General features: G+C 53.2%; 1 protein-coding gene across 3 annotated transcripts in view; it reads right to left on the bottom strand.

Moving 5' to 3' along the window:
• PNPase (polyribonucleotide nucleotidyltransferase 1) overlaps positions 1–15,550 on the bottom strand; it is a 343,937-nt gene that overhangs the window by 121,320 nt on the left and 207,067 nt on the right. For all 3 annotated transcript variants that reach the window (XM_045767790.2, XM_045767791.2, XM_069318828.1), the window contains one exon: positions 3,393–3,586. In XM_045767790.2, the coding sequence (XP_045623746.1) occupies positions 3,393–3,586 (194 nt within the window). The remainder of the gene's footprint in view (positions 1–3,392; positions 3,587–15,550) is intronic.

Raw genomic sequence — 15,550 nt, forward strand, 5'->3', positions numbered from 1 at the left:
CCCAGGCACTGAAAAAGAAACAAAAAGCATCGAAATGCGGGGCAGCGCCCCCAGTACAACAAGAACAAGAAACACGGACAAAGTAGTCACTGTTAGATACACGCAAAGTGTCCAAGCAAAACACAGAACACCTAACACCCCTGTCAGGAGCCAATTACGCTACCCTGTCAAGTGGGGAAGCGACAGGGTAGACAAGGATGGATCATTTAACAAGGGTGGTACACCCACAAGGGGACACAGGCAGAAGCTGAGTACCCAACTGAGCCACAGACACATAGAAAGAACTGTTTCAGTGTCAGTAGTCAGTAAGCGGAATGCACTAGGAAGTGATGTGGTGAAGGCAGACTCCATACAGACACAAATGTAGAGAAGATAGAATCCAGTAGGCTCAGGGAGCTGTACACCTGATGATCGACAATTGAGAGGCGGGACCAAAGAGCCAGAGCTCAACATACGCAAGCACAATTAGGCAAGTACAACGAGGCGAGTACAATGAGGCAAGTACCCCAGCAAACAACGAGAACCAGAACCCGGCCAACAGATTCGCTAGACAGTACAATCTCGCCTGCAAAACAGACACACCACCGTGTCACAACACAGTCAAGCCGTGCAATGTAACAGGAGCATCCCTAGTGGAGAACGTCCATAGGTGCATGCCCAGTAGAAGACGAGGGGCATGCAGTACAGAGGCGGAAGAGGCGCCATTCAGAGCCGCCCTACACCCGCTTCAGAACACCAAGTATCCAGGGGATTATGGCCGAAAAGAAGAGGAGCGAAAACGGCGTAGAATCTGCGAGAAAGAACGCGGAACACCAACACACGTGTACACCGCCCAAAAACAAAACGATCACCCTGGCCCCAGCACCCGAGATACGAACCGCACCACTTGTCTTCCGGGCGGCATGGCTCGTACACCAGTCGTATGTACCCGCTTCAGAACACCAAGTATCCAGGGGGTTATGGCCGGAAAGAAGAGCAGCGAAAATGGCGTAGAATCTGCGAGAAAGAACGCGGAACACCAACACTCATGTACACCGCCCAAAAACAAAACGATCACCCTGGCCCCAGCACCCGAGATACGAACCGCACCACTTGTCTTCCGGGCGGCATGGCTCGTACACCAGTCGTATGTACACATATTGTACATACACCAGCAAGGTATACATACAGACATACAAGACAAGGTAACGAACAGGAGGAATATTGAAACAGGAAGCAGACAATATGAATACAAAAGAGGGACTGGAGGGAAACCTCACCGGAAGTGAACAGACGTTCCAAGAATGGAGGAAGTACTGAAGATGTTCACGAACCAACAAAAACCGTGACAAACAAGCGCACAGAGGCACATACGGGCCCAAAGACACCCCAAACCAAGGGATCTTATCTTGAGGTTATCTTGAGATGATTTCGGGGCTTTTTTAGTGTGCCGTGGCCCGGTCCTCGACCAGGCCTCCACCCCCAGGAAGCAGCCCGTGACAGCTGACTAACACCCAGGTACCTATTTTACTGCTAGGTAACAGGGGCATAGGGTGAAAGAAACTTTGCCCATTGTTTCTCGCCGGCGCCTGGGATCGAACCCAGGACCACAAGACCAGCGTGCTGTCCGCTCGGCCAACCGGCTCCCCTGATGTGCAAGGATCCCGAAACGAAGGGAATAGCAACACGACATAAGTGCGAAAAAGGTGAGGAAAGGGGGGGGGGAAAAACACTCCCCAGGAAGGACAGAATTGAAAAGACCTGAAGAGACATGGAACCGAACCCAGGGAGGGGTAGACCCGAAACCAACACGAACTCCCTCATCCTAAACCTAAAGCATGCAACGTCCTAAACCTAAAGCAGCAACCTAAACCTGGCATGCAACGCCGCAGCTGCCTGCACCCCCGCACAACATTATTAGTGACTTGGGTGAACGGGAGCACGTACAGACAACACACGGCGCATGACTCCGGGTCAAAACAATCATCGACCCAACAGGCTGCAAGGCAGAGGCAAAACAGGAGAGTGTCACCCTGAGACAAGGGAATCTTCAAACTTGCAAGACGCGAGGGGGACACTCAGGTCACATCCGGTCACATCCGTCGGACCACATAGCCCCCCATGGGGTTTCCCAGGGCCTTTAGCCATGGTTACACGCTAAGGGAAGCTCAGGCAGGGTACTGCGATCCGGCGCTGAAGTCTAACTGTTAAAGCTGAACAAACAAACTGCTAAAGCTGAACCCCCGGGACGTATCCACTCATGGGGGCCAAGTGGGAAGGACCACCAAACACAGAAATATAGATATATAAATATGTATACCCCAAGAACAGTGATGGGGGACCACAAAAGCAGACCCCTCACCAGGCAAAAAAGAAAAACAAAAGAAAAAACCCGCAAGAGGACAACGTACCCAGGCGGAACAGAGCCGGCCGCTGTAATAGGTGAAAACTAACTGTGCAGTATCCCGTGCCTCTGCCAGTAACGAAAACTACCTCCTACCCAGAGACAAACAAGGGCAACAAAACCCCAGCTGACTCCAAGGGCAGCCAAGTACCGAGCAGTAAACGGCACAGTGGAGGTAGATCCCAAAGTGACTTGTGGAAGGAGGCCCCAAGCCCCAAGGGCAGTACTTACAGGGCACCTAGGGAAGGGAACCCTAGGTGCATGCAGCCCGAATACCGTGGAATACGTCTCCCAGCTCACGCACTACCTTTAGAGACAGCCCACACCACAAGGCACAGAACTGAAACAAAAACCTTAGCCAGAGGCACGACCTCACCAGACTTCCATCAGCCTAAGAACTGTAGGTTAGGTCGCCGGCAGATGGGTCTGGGACTCCCCCTTTCCCCTACCGGGGAGGGGGGGTTGCACAGACAGCAGCGCGGCAACATTATAATGTCATGCTAGTTTGCTAATTTTCGTTTGGGGAGTTCTGTCCACCTGATCGGCCTTCGGTCGCAATACTTTTACCAGAATAGGGGTTTGTTTTGGGGCGCCTACCTTTCTGGGTGCCTGTTCCTGTCAATAGCATATATAGAATGCTCCCAACCACAGGGGGGTCTCTACAGGACATTGCTCCTTGTGCCTCTCTGAGGGGGCCAGGTTCTGGCTCGTAGTCCCCCGATAGGTAAGAACTCCAGGAATTGACTAATGCCAGAAAGATACACATATCCATTCAGCCTGGATAGCTCCCGGGGAGCCGATGGGGCTCCCCCCCCCCAGAAAGTTAATACTGTACATATCAATATTAATAACTTAACAGCTACTCCATTGTACATCTCAGTACTGAAGATGTTAATTTTGCTGGAGCTCTGCATCAAATATCCTAATGCGTACCTTACAATGACAACAACAAAAATTGAAGAATTTTGTATATAATGACAACAAAAAATCTATTTACCAACAAACATACCATTGGATTCCAGTACAGTTGATGTGAGAAGTATTGCAAAGGGGAAGTAAGAAGGCAAGAGAGGTCTCAGAGCCTTCTCGGCCAAAGCTCCATGGCCTACCTCACGTCGAGAGATTGGACCACTTCTTGCTACTTCATTTGTCGCAAAAGAGGGGAATGTGTAATGCAGAATGAAGTTTCGATCCCGATGGCCACTAAAATAAATAGAATCTGTGTTACTTATGATAGTGTAGTACAGTATATATATTTAATAAATACAATTCACTGTAAACTATATGAAAAACCAGCGTTGAATGTAATGAAACGCCATTTTCTGGGTGAGTCCCGGGGGCTCCCTGGAGCTATCCAGGCTGATATGGATATGTATAACTTTCTGGCATCAATGTGCATGAAGGTCTTGCGTACTTTGGGGTGTAACACCACATTTTTCTATCTACTCTGTAATGGTGAGAAAAGCAAAGTAAGGAAGAAAGAAGGAGAGGAGGAAGGAAAAGAAGAGAGGGGAGAGACATGCATAAGGTTGAGGGGGAACTCGTCCATCTGGCAAGAGAAAACAAGAGGCGCACGGGAAGAGTGGAGGTAGGAGGAATGAAGGAAGGAGGGATAAGAAGGAGTAGGGAGAGTAGACTCATAGAGTAAAATGATGTTGTTCTGAGATGTTATACTGATGTTAATTGTACTTTACATATTCTAATATAAGCTGCCACCACCCGTCTCATTCACAAACTAAATCTTACTTCCACTTAAACAATGCGACAGGAACACTGCTTAATTTCTCACTGGCTCATCTAGTTATCTCTAGCCTTAACTCTTGAGGGGACAGTGATTCAAAAAGGAGGAATTGAACAAACGTCATGCTTGTTATTATACACAGACATTTATTGAATCAAATTATTTCATTTTCAAGCAATTGAATACTAGGTCTTACTATTTAACATTTGGGCATCCTATTATTTTAACATAATATTGACCTAATTAAAAGGGGGGGGGGTCACCCACTCCATACACGCCCACACCATACATGGCTAAATGGTTCAGACTCCACTAGCTCGTTACCCCTAAGACACCCTAGTCAATCAAGCAACACTGGCTCTTACCTCTCACTCAGATGGATGCACCCTAGGGGTGACAGGCACCCGCCTAGGGTGAAGATTGCAGGAGAGACTGGCTGGTCACCTTCCCTCTCTGAAAGCTTGTCTCTAACTCCTCAAACCACCTCGCTAGCCGAGCCAGGGGTAGGTACTCTCGCATTCCAGTACAATGGGCTCTTTGTTGAAAAGTACTGCCGTCAGCACAAGCTGGGCTGGCTGCTCTTCCACTACCATCTCGCTCCTCACAAACACACACACCCACAATTACAACTCACAATTATACATGAAAGAGTGCAAAATATTATTACTATTATAGGGGCATGACAGATGAGTGGACAGTGCTTTGGATTCGTAGTTCTGAGGTCTTGAGGTTTGATCCTGGTGGAGGCGGAAATAAATGGGCAGAGTTTCTTTCACCCAGATGCGCCTGTTCACCTAGCAATAAAAAGGTACCTGAGAGTTAGACAGCTGCTACAGGTTGATTCCTGGGGATGTGTAACAAAAATGAGGCCTGGTCAAGGACCAGGCCCTGGGGATGCTAAGCCCCAACATCATCTCAAGATAACCCCAAGATAACCTACTGGGGACCACGGCCAGAACCTGGTGCCCTTAGAAAGGCACGAAGAGCAATGGCCTATAGAAACCCCTGTGTGGTTGGGAGCATTCTATGTCTGCCATCGACTGGGTCTGGCACCCGGAAAGGTAGACACCCCCAAAACAAACTCCTATACTGGTGAAAAATTGCTACTGAAAGCTGAACGAGTGGAAAGAACTTCCCAAACGAAAATTAGCAAATGAGCATGATGCCATCACGCCTCTGTGCAACTCCCCCATCCTCCCCAGGAGGGAAAAGGGGAAGCCCCAGGCCCTTGTACTGGCGATCCACCCACCAGTTCTTAGGCTGGTGGGTGGTAGGTAGGTAGCGAGCAGCCAGGAGGTAGCGAGAGGTAGCAAGCAGCCAGGAGCCTGTTCGACTTCCAAAAACCTCTCCACCGAATGTCAGCCCAAGACATGTTACCAAAGACGACAGCCAGCGCAGCAAACTTACAAATGTCGTGGGCACGGGAATAGACCGCAGGCTGGCTGGACCCAATAACCCAAACAGAAAATGAAGTAAACCGAAGGGCCTAAAACCAAAGGCTGGGCTGACCACCAAGGGGCCAAAAGGGAGAACCAGTAAAGTCTCCAAGTGAACCTGGACCTGGAGCAACAACCGAACCTGTGGGAAGACTCATGGAAAACTCACGAAAAATACCACTGAAGTAGGGACGGAGGGATGCAGGGGAGCCTCCTGGACTCACCTAGAAAATGGTGTTTCATTACATTCAACGCTGGTTTTCTGGGGGGAGCCCTGTCGGCTTCCCGGAGCTACCTCACCAAAGATAAGGAAAAGAGGACCCGGGAAGCTGACGCCACACGCCTGAAAACAAAAACAAGGCAACCGGCAAAACAGGAGAACCCTGCGACGACCCGGGAGACCCGAACCCTGTAACAGGAAGGAGGGAAGGAAACCTGGCCAACCCAAAGCGCGGCCATGGCCAGGGAGGCCATGACACATAGACAGCGGAGGAGAGCTACAACCAAACAACACATGATGCACCCTGGTCTGACCAACCAAGCATCAACAACCTAAGGACCCTCCAGAAAGCAGCAGACTCATATATCGCCAGAAAAAAAGGAGACGGCTGCAACCAAAAAAACCTACAGCCAGAACCAAAAGAGCAGAAACCCCTGTGCTGGAGGAGAGCACAAAGTTCCCCGACCCGACCCCCCCAGAGGCCAGTGCCAACAAGAAAAAAGCCTTATAAAAACAGTGCTGAACCAAAGGGGCCACTACAAACCAAGGAGAAGAGAGAAAAAGAGAGCACCTGGTCCAACGACCAGGATTGCTCAGGCAGCGCATGAGCAGGCCTGAGGTGAAACAACGCACGAGAAAGCTTGCGGAACGTAGCAGAAGCGACATACACCCCCGAACACATGCTGAAGCAGCTTCACCAGAGTCGCATGATACGAGGCGACAGTATTCAGCATAAGATGACGGTCGAGAAACAGCCAAGAGAGAAAGGACAAAACAACCTGAACAGAAATCGAAGCCAACCTACAAAGAGTCAAGAAGTGCCAAAAGGACTGCCAGGAAACTTCATACTGCCGCCGAGACGAAACTTGCAGGTGGGACACCATCAACGAAGCTACCTGATCAGCATACAATTGGTGATAAACCCGCATCAAATAACCAGCGTTAAAAGTAATAAAACACCATTTTCTGGGTGAGACCCGGAGGCTCACTGGAGCTAACCGGTCTGATGTGAATGCATTAGACTCTGGCATCAGTCTAAGCAAATTGAGTTCTAGGCCTACAGAGGATGTGATGTGTAAGTAAATAAATGTCAGGACTTACAAGAGCCAGAACCTCATGCCCCTCAGAGAGAAGCACGAGGAGAAATTGCCAATAGAAACTCCAGTGTGGTTGGAAGCATTCTATATCTGTCATCGACTGGGTCAGGCACCCAGAAAGGTAAGCGTCTTAAAACCCTTATTCTGGTTAAGAAATTGCTACTGAAAGCCAAACTAGTGGACAGAACTCCCAAATGAAAACAAGCAAACGAGCATGACGTCACCACGTCACCGCACCACTGTCTGCACCGCTCCCCCCTCCCTGAGAGGGGGAAGGGGGAGCCCCAGCCGCAGACGCCAACTATCTATCCTTCAGTTCTAAGGCTGGATGTCAAAAACTGTGAAAAAACCAGCGTTGAATGTAATGAAACGCCATTTTCTGGGTGAGCCCCGGAGGCTCCCTGGAGCTTATCGGGCTAATGTATGTTATGTTAGACCGGGACATTAGCTAAGGAGTTCAGACCTACCAGGGACCAGCGCCAGAACCTGGCCCCTTCAGAGAGGTTTCAGGGAGCAATGGCCCTGGAAAACCCCATATGGTTGCGGGTTTTCCTTATCTGCCATCGACCGGGGTTAGGCACCCAGAAAGGTAGGCGTAACAAAACAAACCCCACATGGTAAGAAACTACAACAAAAACCGAACAGAGAGGTAGAAAACTCCCTACAATCCCAAGGAAACTAGCAAACAAGCAAACATCACACTTTACTGCCGCGCCGATCGTCCGCGCAGCCCTCCCCACCCCGGGAGGGGAAGGGGGAAGCCCCGGACCTACCGCGCCGGCTGCCAAGCTCCAGTTCGGAAGCTAAGCTTCAACCAACGCGAAAAAACCGCCGACCGGTGGGAGGGAGGGTTTCCAGGGAGCCTCCGGGGCTCACCCAGAAAATGGCGTTTCATTACATTCAACGCTGGTTTTCTGTGGGGAGCCCCTACGGCTCCCTGGAGCTACATACCCAAAGAGAAGGAAAAGAAAGGGCTAACCCGGGAGGCGGCCGCCACAAACTCTGCAACGCAAAGCCAAGACAACTGGTCGCAAACCTGCGACCCAAGGCAACAAGAACGCCCAAGAACAGACGCACATATGGATGGGCGGCCAAAAACCCGCGCTACCCACAAATCCCTGCGCCCGAAATGAGCCCGAGACGTCACCAACACAGCAGCAAAAGCTGTAAACGTCTGAACAGCACGGGCGCAAAGACAGACCGCAGGCTGGAAGAAGGAAAACACTGCGGACGACCTGGGAGACCCGAGCCCTGAAAACAGGGAACGAAGGAACCGGATCAACCACAGCGCATCCCCAGACACGGTACGCCGGCAACAGCAAAAAGCACAACCGGACAACCCAGGACGCACCCCCCGGCCAAACCAATCAAGCACCAAGAACCCCTCCGGAAAGCAGCCATCACGACCGGCGCCAGGACAGAGAAAGGCTGCACACCTATAAAACTACCACCAGTACCAAAGAGCAGGAAACTGAACCGAAGGGGCTACCACAAACTGAGGGGAAGATAAGAAGGCACCCTGAACAAGGACCAGGATGGCTCAGGCGACGCATGAGCAGGCCGGAGGGGAAACAAAACACGAGAAAACGTAAGAAACGTCATACTGTCTCCAAGACGAAGCTCGCAGGTGGGACACCGTCAACAAAGCCACCTGAACACCATAGAGATGGTGATACCCGCGTCAAAATACCAGACGCGAAGAGCCAAGGAGAAGGCCGAACCAGTCACGGACAGGACCGATTCGGCCTGCTGAAAGAGGCGAAGCCTCAGGAAAAACGCCCCGGGTACGGACACCTAGCAAGCAGCGTCGGAAAAGAAGGCCGGGCCGGCCACCAAGGAACCATAAGGACTGTTCTCGTGGGAATGGGCTGCAACCGAGCCAGAACCCGAAGCAACAGCTGGACCGGGAGAAGAGGAACAGGTACCCCCCACCTCGACCAGTCCTGCCGAAAGCCTCCACCGTGAAGTCCTCTCAGGTGGGAAGGGCGCCACAAAATGGGCGACGCCTAGACCACGCCGACCCGAAGACGTCCATGACCAGGAGTCCATATGCCCAACAGAGACAACAAAACGAATCGGCGACAACTGGCCAACCCACGAAGAGGAATGAACCGAGACAGCTGTCCGCCAGGACGCAGGACACACCGCGGACACGAACCACACGGTTAGCCAAACCCCTGTGGTTCCGGCAAGAACCACCAGAGAACAGTCCAAACAGAGCTGAATGGTAGAGTACCTAGTGACCCAAACCCTCCGAAGTGCAAACCAGACAGCCATGAACACCCGAACCGTGCTGTGAGCCCGACGGATAGAGACTCCATCAACCTCGGCCGACCTGGTGAGCACTGGTCACAAAGCCCCAGCCGAGAGACGACCCGTCCGTGAACACATCGAGCGAAGGCTCGGGGAGGTGCCAAGGCACGGAACCCCGAAAACCCCAAAGAGGAAGCTGGTGACGCAGCACCAACACAAGATCCCCGGAGGAACCCAAGGAATGCAAGACGCGGAAGGGGAGTCTCCGCAGGAACCAACCGACGCCGTAGCCAAAACCGACTCCACGGGCAGACAAGCACGCCGAAGTGCAGACTCCCGCACAACCGCCCAAGCAACCACTGAGCAACCCGGGACCCCCTCCTGAACAGCCAAAGGCGGGACCACAGAAGCAGTAACACTTCTGGAGGGAAGACAATGAGGGGCCCAAGAGCCTTAAACAAGGCCCAGGTCCGAACCCGGGACGGAAACAGATGGAAAAACCTCCAGATCACCAGGAAACCAAACCCGGCGATCTGGAAAGAACCATCCCCTGGCGAGCAGACAAGCGGACTGACTGGGAGCCCACACCAGCCAGTCGTCGAGGTAGGCCAGACACCGAATCTCAGACTCAGACAGGGCACTAAGATCCGGTAAAGATGCAAAGAGTATAACGAAGTGCCCATTACAAAATAGGGAAGGCAATAAAAACCTGAAGCCCCACCACCAACCATGCTAGCCCCAGAAAAACTGGAGAGGAACGTGCCAAGAAGTGACCTGGAGGTCCAGGGCCACCATCCATGCACCCGGCCCTAACAGAATCCGAACAGGAGACAACAGTCCTCCGAGGAGGGCAGAGGACCCAGGGCGCAGACTGAAGAAGTCCAGAAGAACTGCAGACGGGAAAAGCTCATGACTGCAAAGAGCAGACGGGAAGCCCAGAAGGATGGGGCGGATCGACCACGCCCCACGCACCCACGAAGAGGAAATGACGAAGCGCAGGGGAAGAAGCCCACCCCGCCAGCTCTGAACCCCCCCCAAAGGGGGAGAAGCCGTCCTCCAACGCCAGCAGAGGCCGGAAGACAACCCAAAGCGCCCACCAACAGCGGGACCAAGCGAGAGGCAACAGAGCAAGCCGCTCCCCCAGCGCCTAGTCAACAGAGAAGGGAACAGAACCTCTTCCGAAGAAAAAGTACACTACCGAAGTCATGAGGAGAGACTACGGGAATGAAACCACACTTCGCTGGAAGATGAAGTGAGGAGACCTGATCACCACATTCAAGAAACCCAAGGGAATCGACAGGGTTGATAAGGACAGGCTATGTAACACAAGGGGCACACGCACTAGGGGACACAGGTGGAAACTGAGTACCCAAAAGAGCCACAGATAGATTTTTTTTTTTTTTTTTTTTTTTTTTTTAGTGTCAGAATGGGAACGGGAAAGCACTAGGAAGTAATGTGGTGACTCCACACACAAGTAACGAGGCTGACACCCATACAATGTCATATGTAGACATGACAGAGCCCAAGAGGCACAGGAACCTATACACCTGTTGATAGACGGTTGAGAGGCAGGACCAAGGAGCCAGAGCTCAACCCCACAAGCACAACTAGGTGAGGACAAATATTGTAAAAGCACAAGTCGCCGACTAGTGGCAGAGAGCACTACGCCGGCCCGGCAAAGAAGACACAAAACTGCATCAAAAGGCCCACCTTGACAGCAAAACCACAAAGTCCCAGCACAACCGCAACATGTGCCAAGACCCAAAAGATCAGTCTGCAAGCCAGGAAGACCCCGGAACCCCAAAAGGCAGAACCGGGTCACACGAGGAAACAAAGTCCCCTGAACCCACAAAAGGGGGCCCAAGAGGAAGAAACCTCCAGAACGAAACCAAGGAACCCAAAGGAACCCAGAATCGAACCAGGGGGAGCCCAAACCACCACATTTGCCGGCGGAGAACACCACTGAAAGGCAAAGCACAGCCCCCAGCAGAATGCCCTGGGAAAACGGTCCCAACAGACCGAAAACCGAGGGGCAAGGTGTGGGAGCAAGCATACCAGCCAGGGGCACTGAGCCTAAACCCATAGGCTCAGACCCAAAATCAACACCCAAACGTTCCCAGAGGAACAGGCAACGGCAAGAAAACACCAGAAAAACAAAGAAACGACAACAGGAGAACAAAAACCCTGAAATTTTTTTTGAAAACTCACCAGAGACGCTCGCTCGCACACCCAGACGCATGTAAACAAACCGCAACGCCGCCCTGGTGGCCACGCCGTGAAACCGGCAGACGAAAATGGCCGCCAGCAGGGGCTGTGACTGACGCTAAATACACAAAAACACGCCAGCAAATGTGGGAAGCTAGCAGACTGGATGGGCGAAAAACGTCGCCCAACAGCAGAAAAACCCCGGAAGGGGCAAAACCGCCCCAGAACTGCTAGCAGGCAACCCCCACAGCCCCGGGAACCAACAACAGAGGCCCCGGGGCAGAGCCGTCCTCCAAGCCCTCCGCCCTTAAAGAAAAGCAAGAGTCCATGGGAAAGGCAAACAAGAAAGGGCCGCTGGTAAGACCCAGAAGCCTTGGCAGGAGGCACAGGCTCAAACCACCGTCCCCAACCCGAACGGGGCAGCCCCCGAAAACCGCCCGAGTCTCTGCCGCAACTAAACCCCGCCCCGACCCCGAAACCCGCAGACGGTTCGGAGCCGGGAACATGGAGAGAAAGGGGCGAGCAGCACCTAACCAAACGGGGCGGCCACGGGGCATTCGAGTGGGAAACCAACCTAGCATGTTGCAGCAACCTAACCTAGCTTGCAACATGGACGCCGCCTGTACTCTGAACAGTAATAACATCAGGAGAGTACTGGAGAACAAGCAGAGAAACACTCGCAAGACTCCGGGTCAAGGTGTCAGTGACCCAACAGGCAGCACGACGGAGGTAAAAATGGCGACTGTCACCCGGAGACAAGGGAACAGCAACCAACGATCCCGTACAAGACGGGTTGGAACCCGGAAGACACATTCAATGGTCCCCCGAGCCCAGACAGGGGTTTCCAGGGCCCGTAGGGTAACAACTACGGGAAGCCCGGGCAAGGTGTTGCTAACCGGTTAAGAAACCCAAACATAACAAGAGGGTAGATTATAGCACTGAAAACCCCTGAGACGTGTACAAGCACGGGGGCCTAGCAGAGGGCCGCCAAACACTACCAGTGGAACTATAACCACCTTAGGCAGACCCCCACCAGGCAAGAAAATGAAAAACAAAAGAAAAACCCCGCAAAAGTACACCGTCTCCAGAGGCAACAGAAACCGGCCGCCGCTTAGGTGGCAGGCTGCGCAACACCTTGACGCCCTAACCAGCACAATACCAATCCCTACCCAGGGCCAAACAAGGGCCCCAAGCCCCAGCTGGCCCCAAGGGCGAGGCAAATGCCGAGCAGCAAGAACCTCTACGGGAATGGTTCCCGAACGCCCCAGGGAAGATAACCCTGTTACGCAAGGGCAGTACTCACAGGGCGCTTAGGGAAGTCAGCCACTAAGCACATGCAGCCCCGGCACTGATGAAGTACTCCTGGCCACCGCACAACACAACACACGGCAGTGAACGCCACACAAGGCAAACACCGCCTAGGAAACTGAGGCCAGAGAAGCGTCAATCCCGGTTGACATTAGCGAACGAACTGAAGCTTGGCAGCCGGCGCGGTAGGTCCGGGGCTTCCCCCTCCCCCTCCCGGGGTGGGGAGGGCTGCGCGGACGATCGGCGCGGCAGTAAAGTGTGATGTTTGCTTGTTTGCTAGTTTCCTTGGGATTGTAGGGAGTTTTCTACCTCTCTGTTCGGTTTTTGTTGTAGTTTCTTACCATGTGGGGTTTGTTTTGTTACGCCTACCTTTCTGGGTGCCTAACCCCGGTCGATGGCAGATAAGGAAAACCCGCAACCATATGGGGTTTTCCAGGGCCATTGCTCCCTGAAACCTCTCTGAAGGGGCCAGGTTCTGGCGCTGGTCCCTGGTAGGTCTGAACTCCTTAGCTAATGTCCCGGTCTAACATAACATACATTAGCCCGATAAGCTCCAGGGAGCCGTAGGGGCTCCCCACAGAAAACCAGCATTGAATGTAATGAAACGCCATTTTCTGGGTGAGCCCCGGAGGCTCCCTGGAGCTTATCGGGCTATTGTATGTTATGTTAGACCGGGACATTAGATATGGAGTTCAGACCTACCAGGGACCAGCGCCGGAACCTGGCCCCTTCAGAGAGGTTTCAGGGAGCAATGGCCCTGGAAAACCCGATATGGTTGGGGGTTTTCCTTATCTGCCATCGACCGGAGTTAGGCACCCAGAAAGTAGGCATAACAAAACAAACTCCACATGGTAAGAAACTACAACAAAAACCAAACAGAGAGGTAGAAAACTCCCTACAATCCCAAGGAAAACAATCAAACAATCAATTTACTGCTGCGCCGGTCATCCGCGCAGCCTTCCCCTCTCTGGGAGGGGGAGGGGGGGGCCCCGGACCTCTCCACGCTGGCTGCCTTCAGTTCGGAAACTAGGCTTCAACCAACGCGAAAAATCCCGTCGACCGGATGGGAGGGAGGGTAGCCAGGGAGCCTCTGGGGCTCACCCAGAAAATGGCGTTTCATTACATTCAACGCTGGTTTTCTGTGAGGAGCCCCTACGGCTCCCTGGAGCTACATACCCAAAGATAAGGAAAAAGGGGACTTACCCGGGAGGCGGCGGCCACAAACTCCTCAACGCGAAGTCGAGACAACTGGCTGCAACCTGCGACCCAAAGCAACACAAGAACGCCGAGGAGCAGGGACATTCATCAAATAACGGGCGGCCAGGACCCTGTTCGACTTCCAAAATCCACGCGCCCGAATATGTGCCCAAGACATATTACCAAACACGGCAGCCAAAGCCGCAAACTTCCTAACGTCATGGGCGCGAGGATAGACCGCAGGCTGGCTAGACTTAATAACCCTGCGGACAACCTGGGAGGCCCGAGCCCTGGAACAGGGAACGAGGGGAAACCGGATCAACACAAAGCGCATCCCTAGCCACCCCGGCTGAAGCGCGCAGGTAACGGCAAAGTGCTGCAACTGGACACAACACATGATGCACCCCCGGCCGAACCAACCAAGCATCAATGACCTACGGACCCCTCCGGAAAGCAGCCGTCTCGTTCTTCGCCAGAAAAGACGGAGAAGGCTGCAAACGGACAAACCTACCACCCAGGACCAAAAGAGCAGAAACCCTGCACCGGAGGAGAGCATGAAGCTCCCCTACCCGGCCCCCAGAGGCCAATGCCAACAAAAACAAAGCCTTGGAAAAACAATCGGGAACCGAAGGGGCCACCACAAACTGAGGAGAGGAAAGATAGGAGAGCACCCTGTTCAAGGACCAGGACGGCTCAGGAGGAGCATGAGCAGGCCGGAGGTGAAACATAGCACGGGAAAGTTTATGAAACGGGGCGGATGTGACGTCCACCCCGAAAGCTAGCTTGAGCGGCTCCGCCAGCGCCGCACAATACGAGGTGACAGTATTAGGCATCAAATGACGGTCCTGAAAAAGCCAAGAAAGGACCAAGCAACCCAATCCGAAAGAAAAGACAACCTACGAAGAGCCAGAAAATGGCAAAAAGAACGCCAGGAAACTTCATACTGTCGCCGAGACGAAGCTCTCAGGTGGGACACCATTAAAGAAGCCACCTGATCACCATAGAAATGGTGATACACCAAGGTCAAAGAGACCAGACGCGAAGAGCAGAGGAGAAGGTCGAACCAGCCCCGTACCGGATCGGACCGACCTGCTGAAAGAGGCGGAGCCGCGGGAAACGTCCCGGGTTCGGGCACCGAGCCAAAAGCACCGGAAAACAAGGCTGGGCCGGCCACCAACGGGCCACGAGGACTACTCTCCCTGGGAATGTCTCCAACCGAACCAGAACCCGAAGCAACAGATGGACCGGAGGAAAGAGGTACAGGTAACCCCTCCTCGACCAGTCCTGCCGAAAGGCATCCACCGCGAACGCTTCGTACTTGGGGAAGGGCGTCACATATATTGGGAGACGCCGAGACCACACCAACGCAAAGAGGTCCACATCTGGGAGACCGTACGTCTGGCAGATCCAACGAAACGAGTCGTTGTCGATCGTCCACTTCGTGGACAGGGAAAGGAAGGGAGACAGACCGTCCGCCAGAAAGTTGGATACTCCCCGGACGTGAAGGCGAATGGAGGCGAATGGTCGATCCCCGAGCGACCCGAATCCTCCGAAGCGCGAACCAGACAGCCGCGAATTCCTGACCCGTGCTGTGAGCCCGATGGAAGGACGGACGAACCCCACCGTCCCTGGCCTGCCTGGTGAGCACTGGTCACAAAGCCCCAGCCGAGAGACGACGTGTCCGTGAACACATCGAGCGAGGGCTCGGGA

The sequence above is a fragment of the Procambarus clarkii genome, chromosome 91, assembly GCF_040958095.1.
Source record: "Procambarus clarkii isolate CNS0578487 chromosome 91, FALCON_Pclarkii_2.0, whole genome shotgun sequence".
Taxonomy (NCBI): Eukaryota; Metazoa; Arthropoda; class Malacostraca; order Decapoda; family Cambaridae; genus Procambarus; species Procambarus clarkii.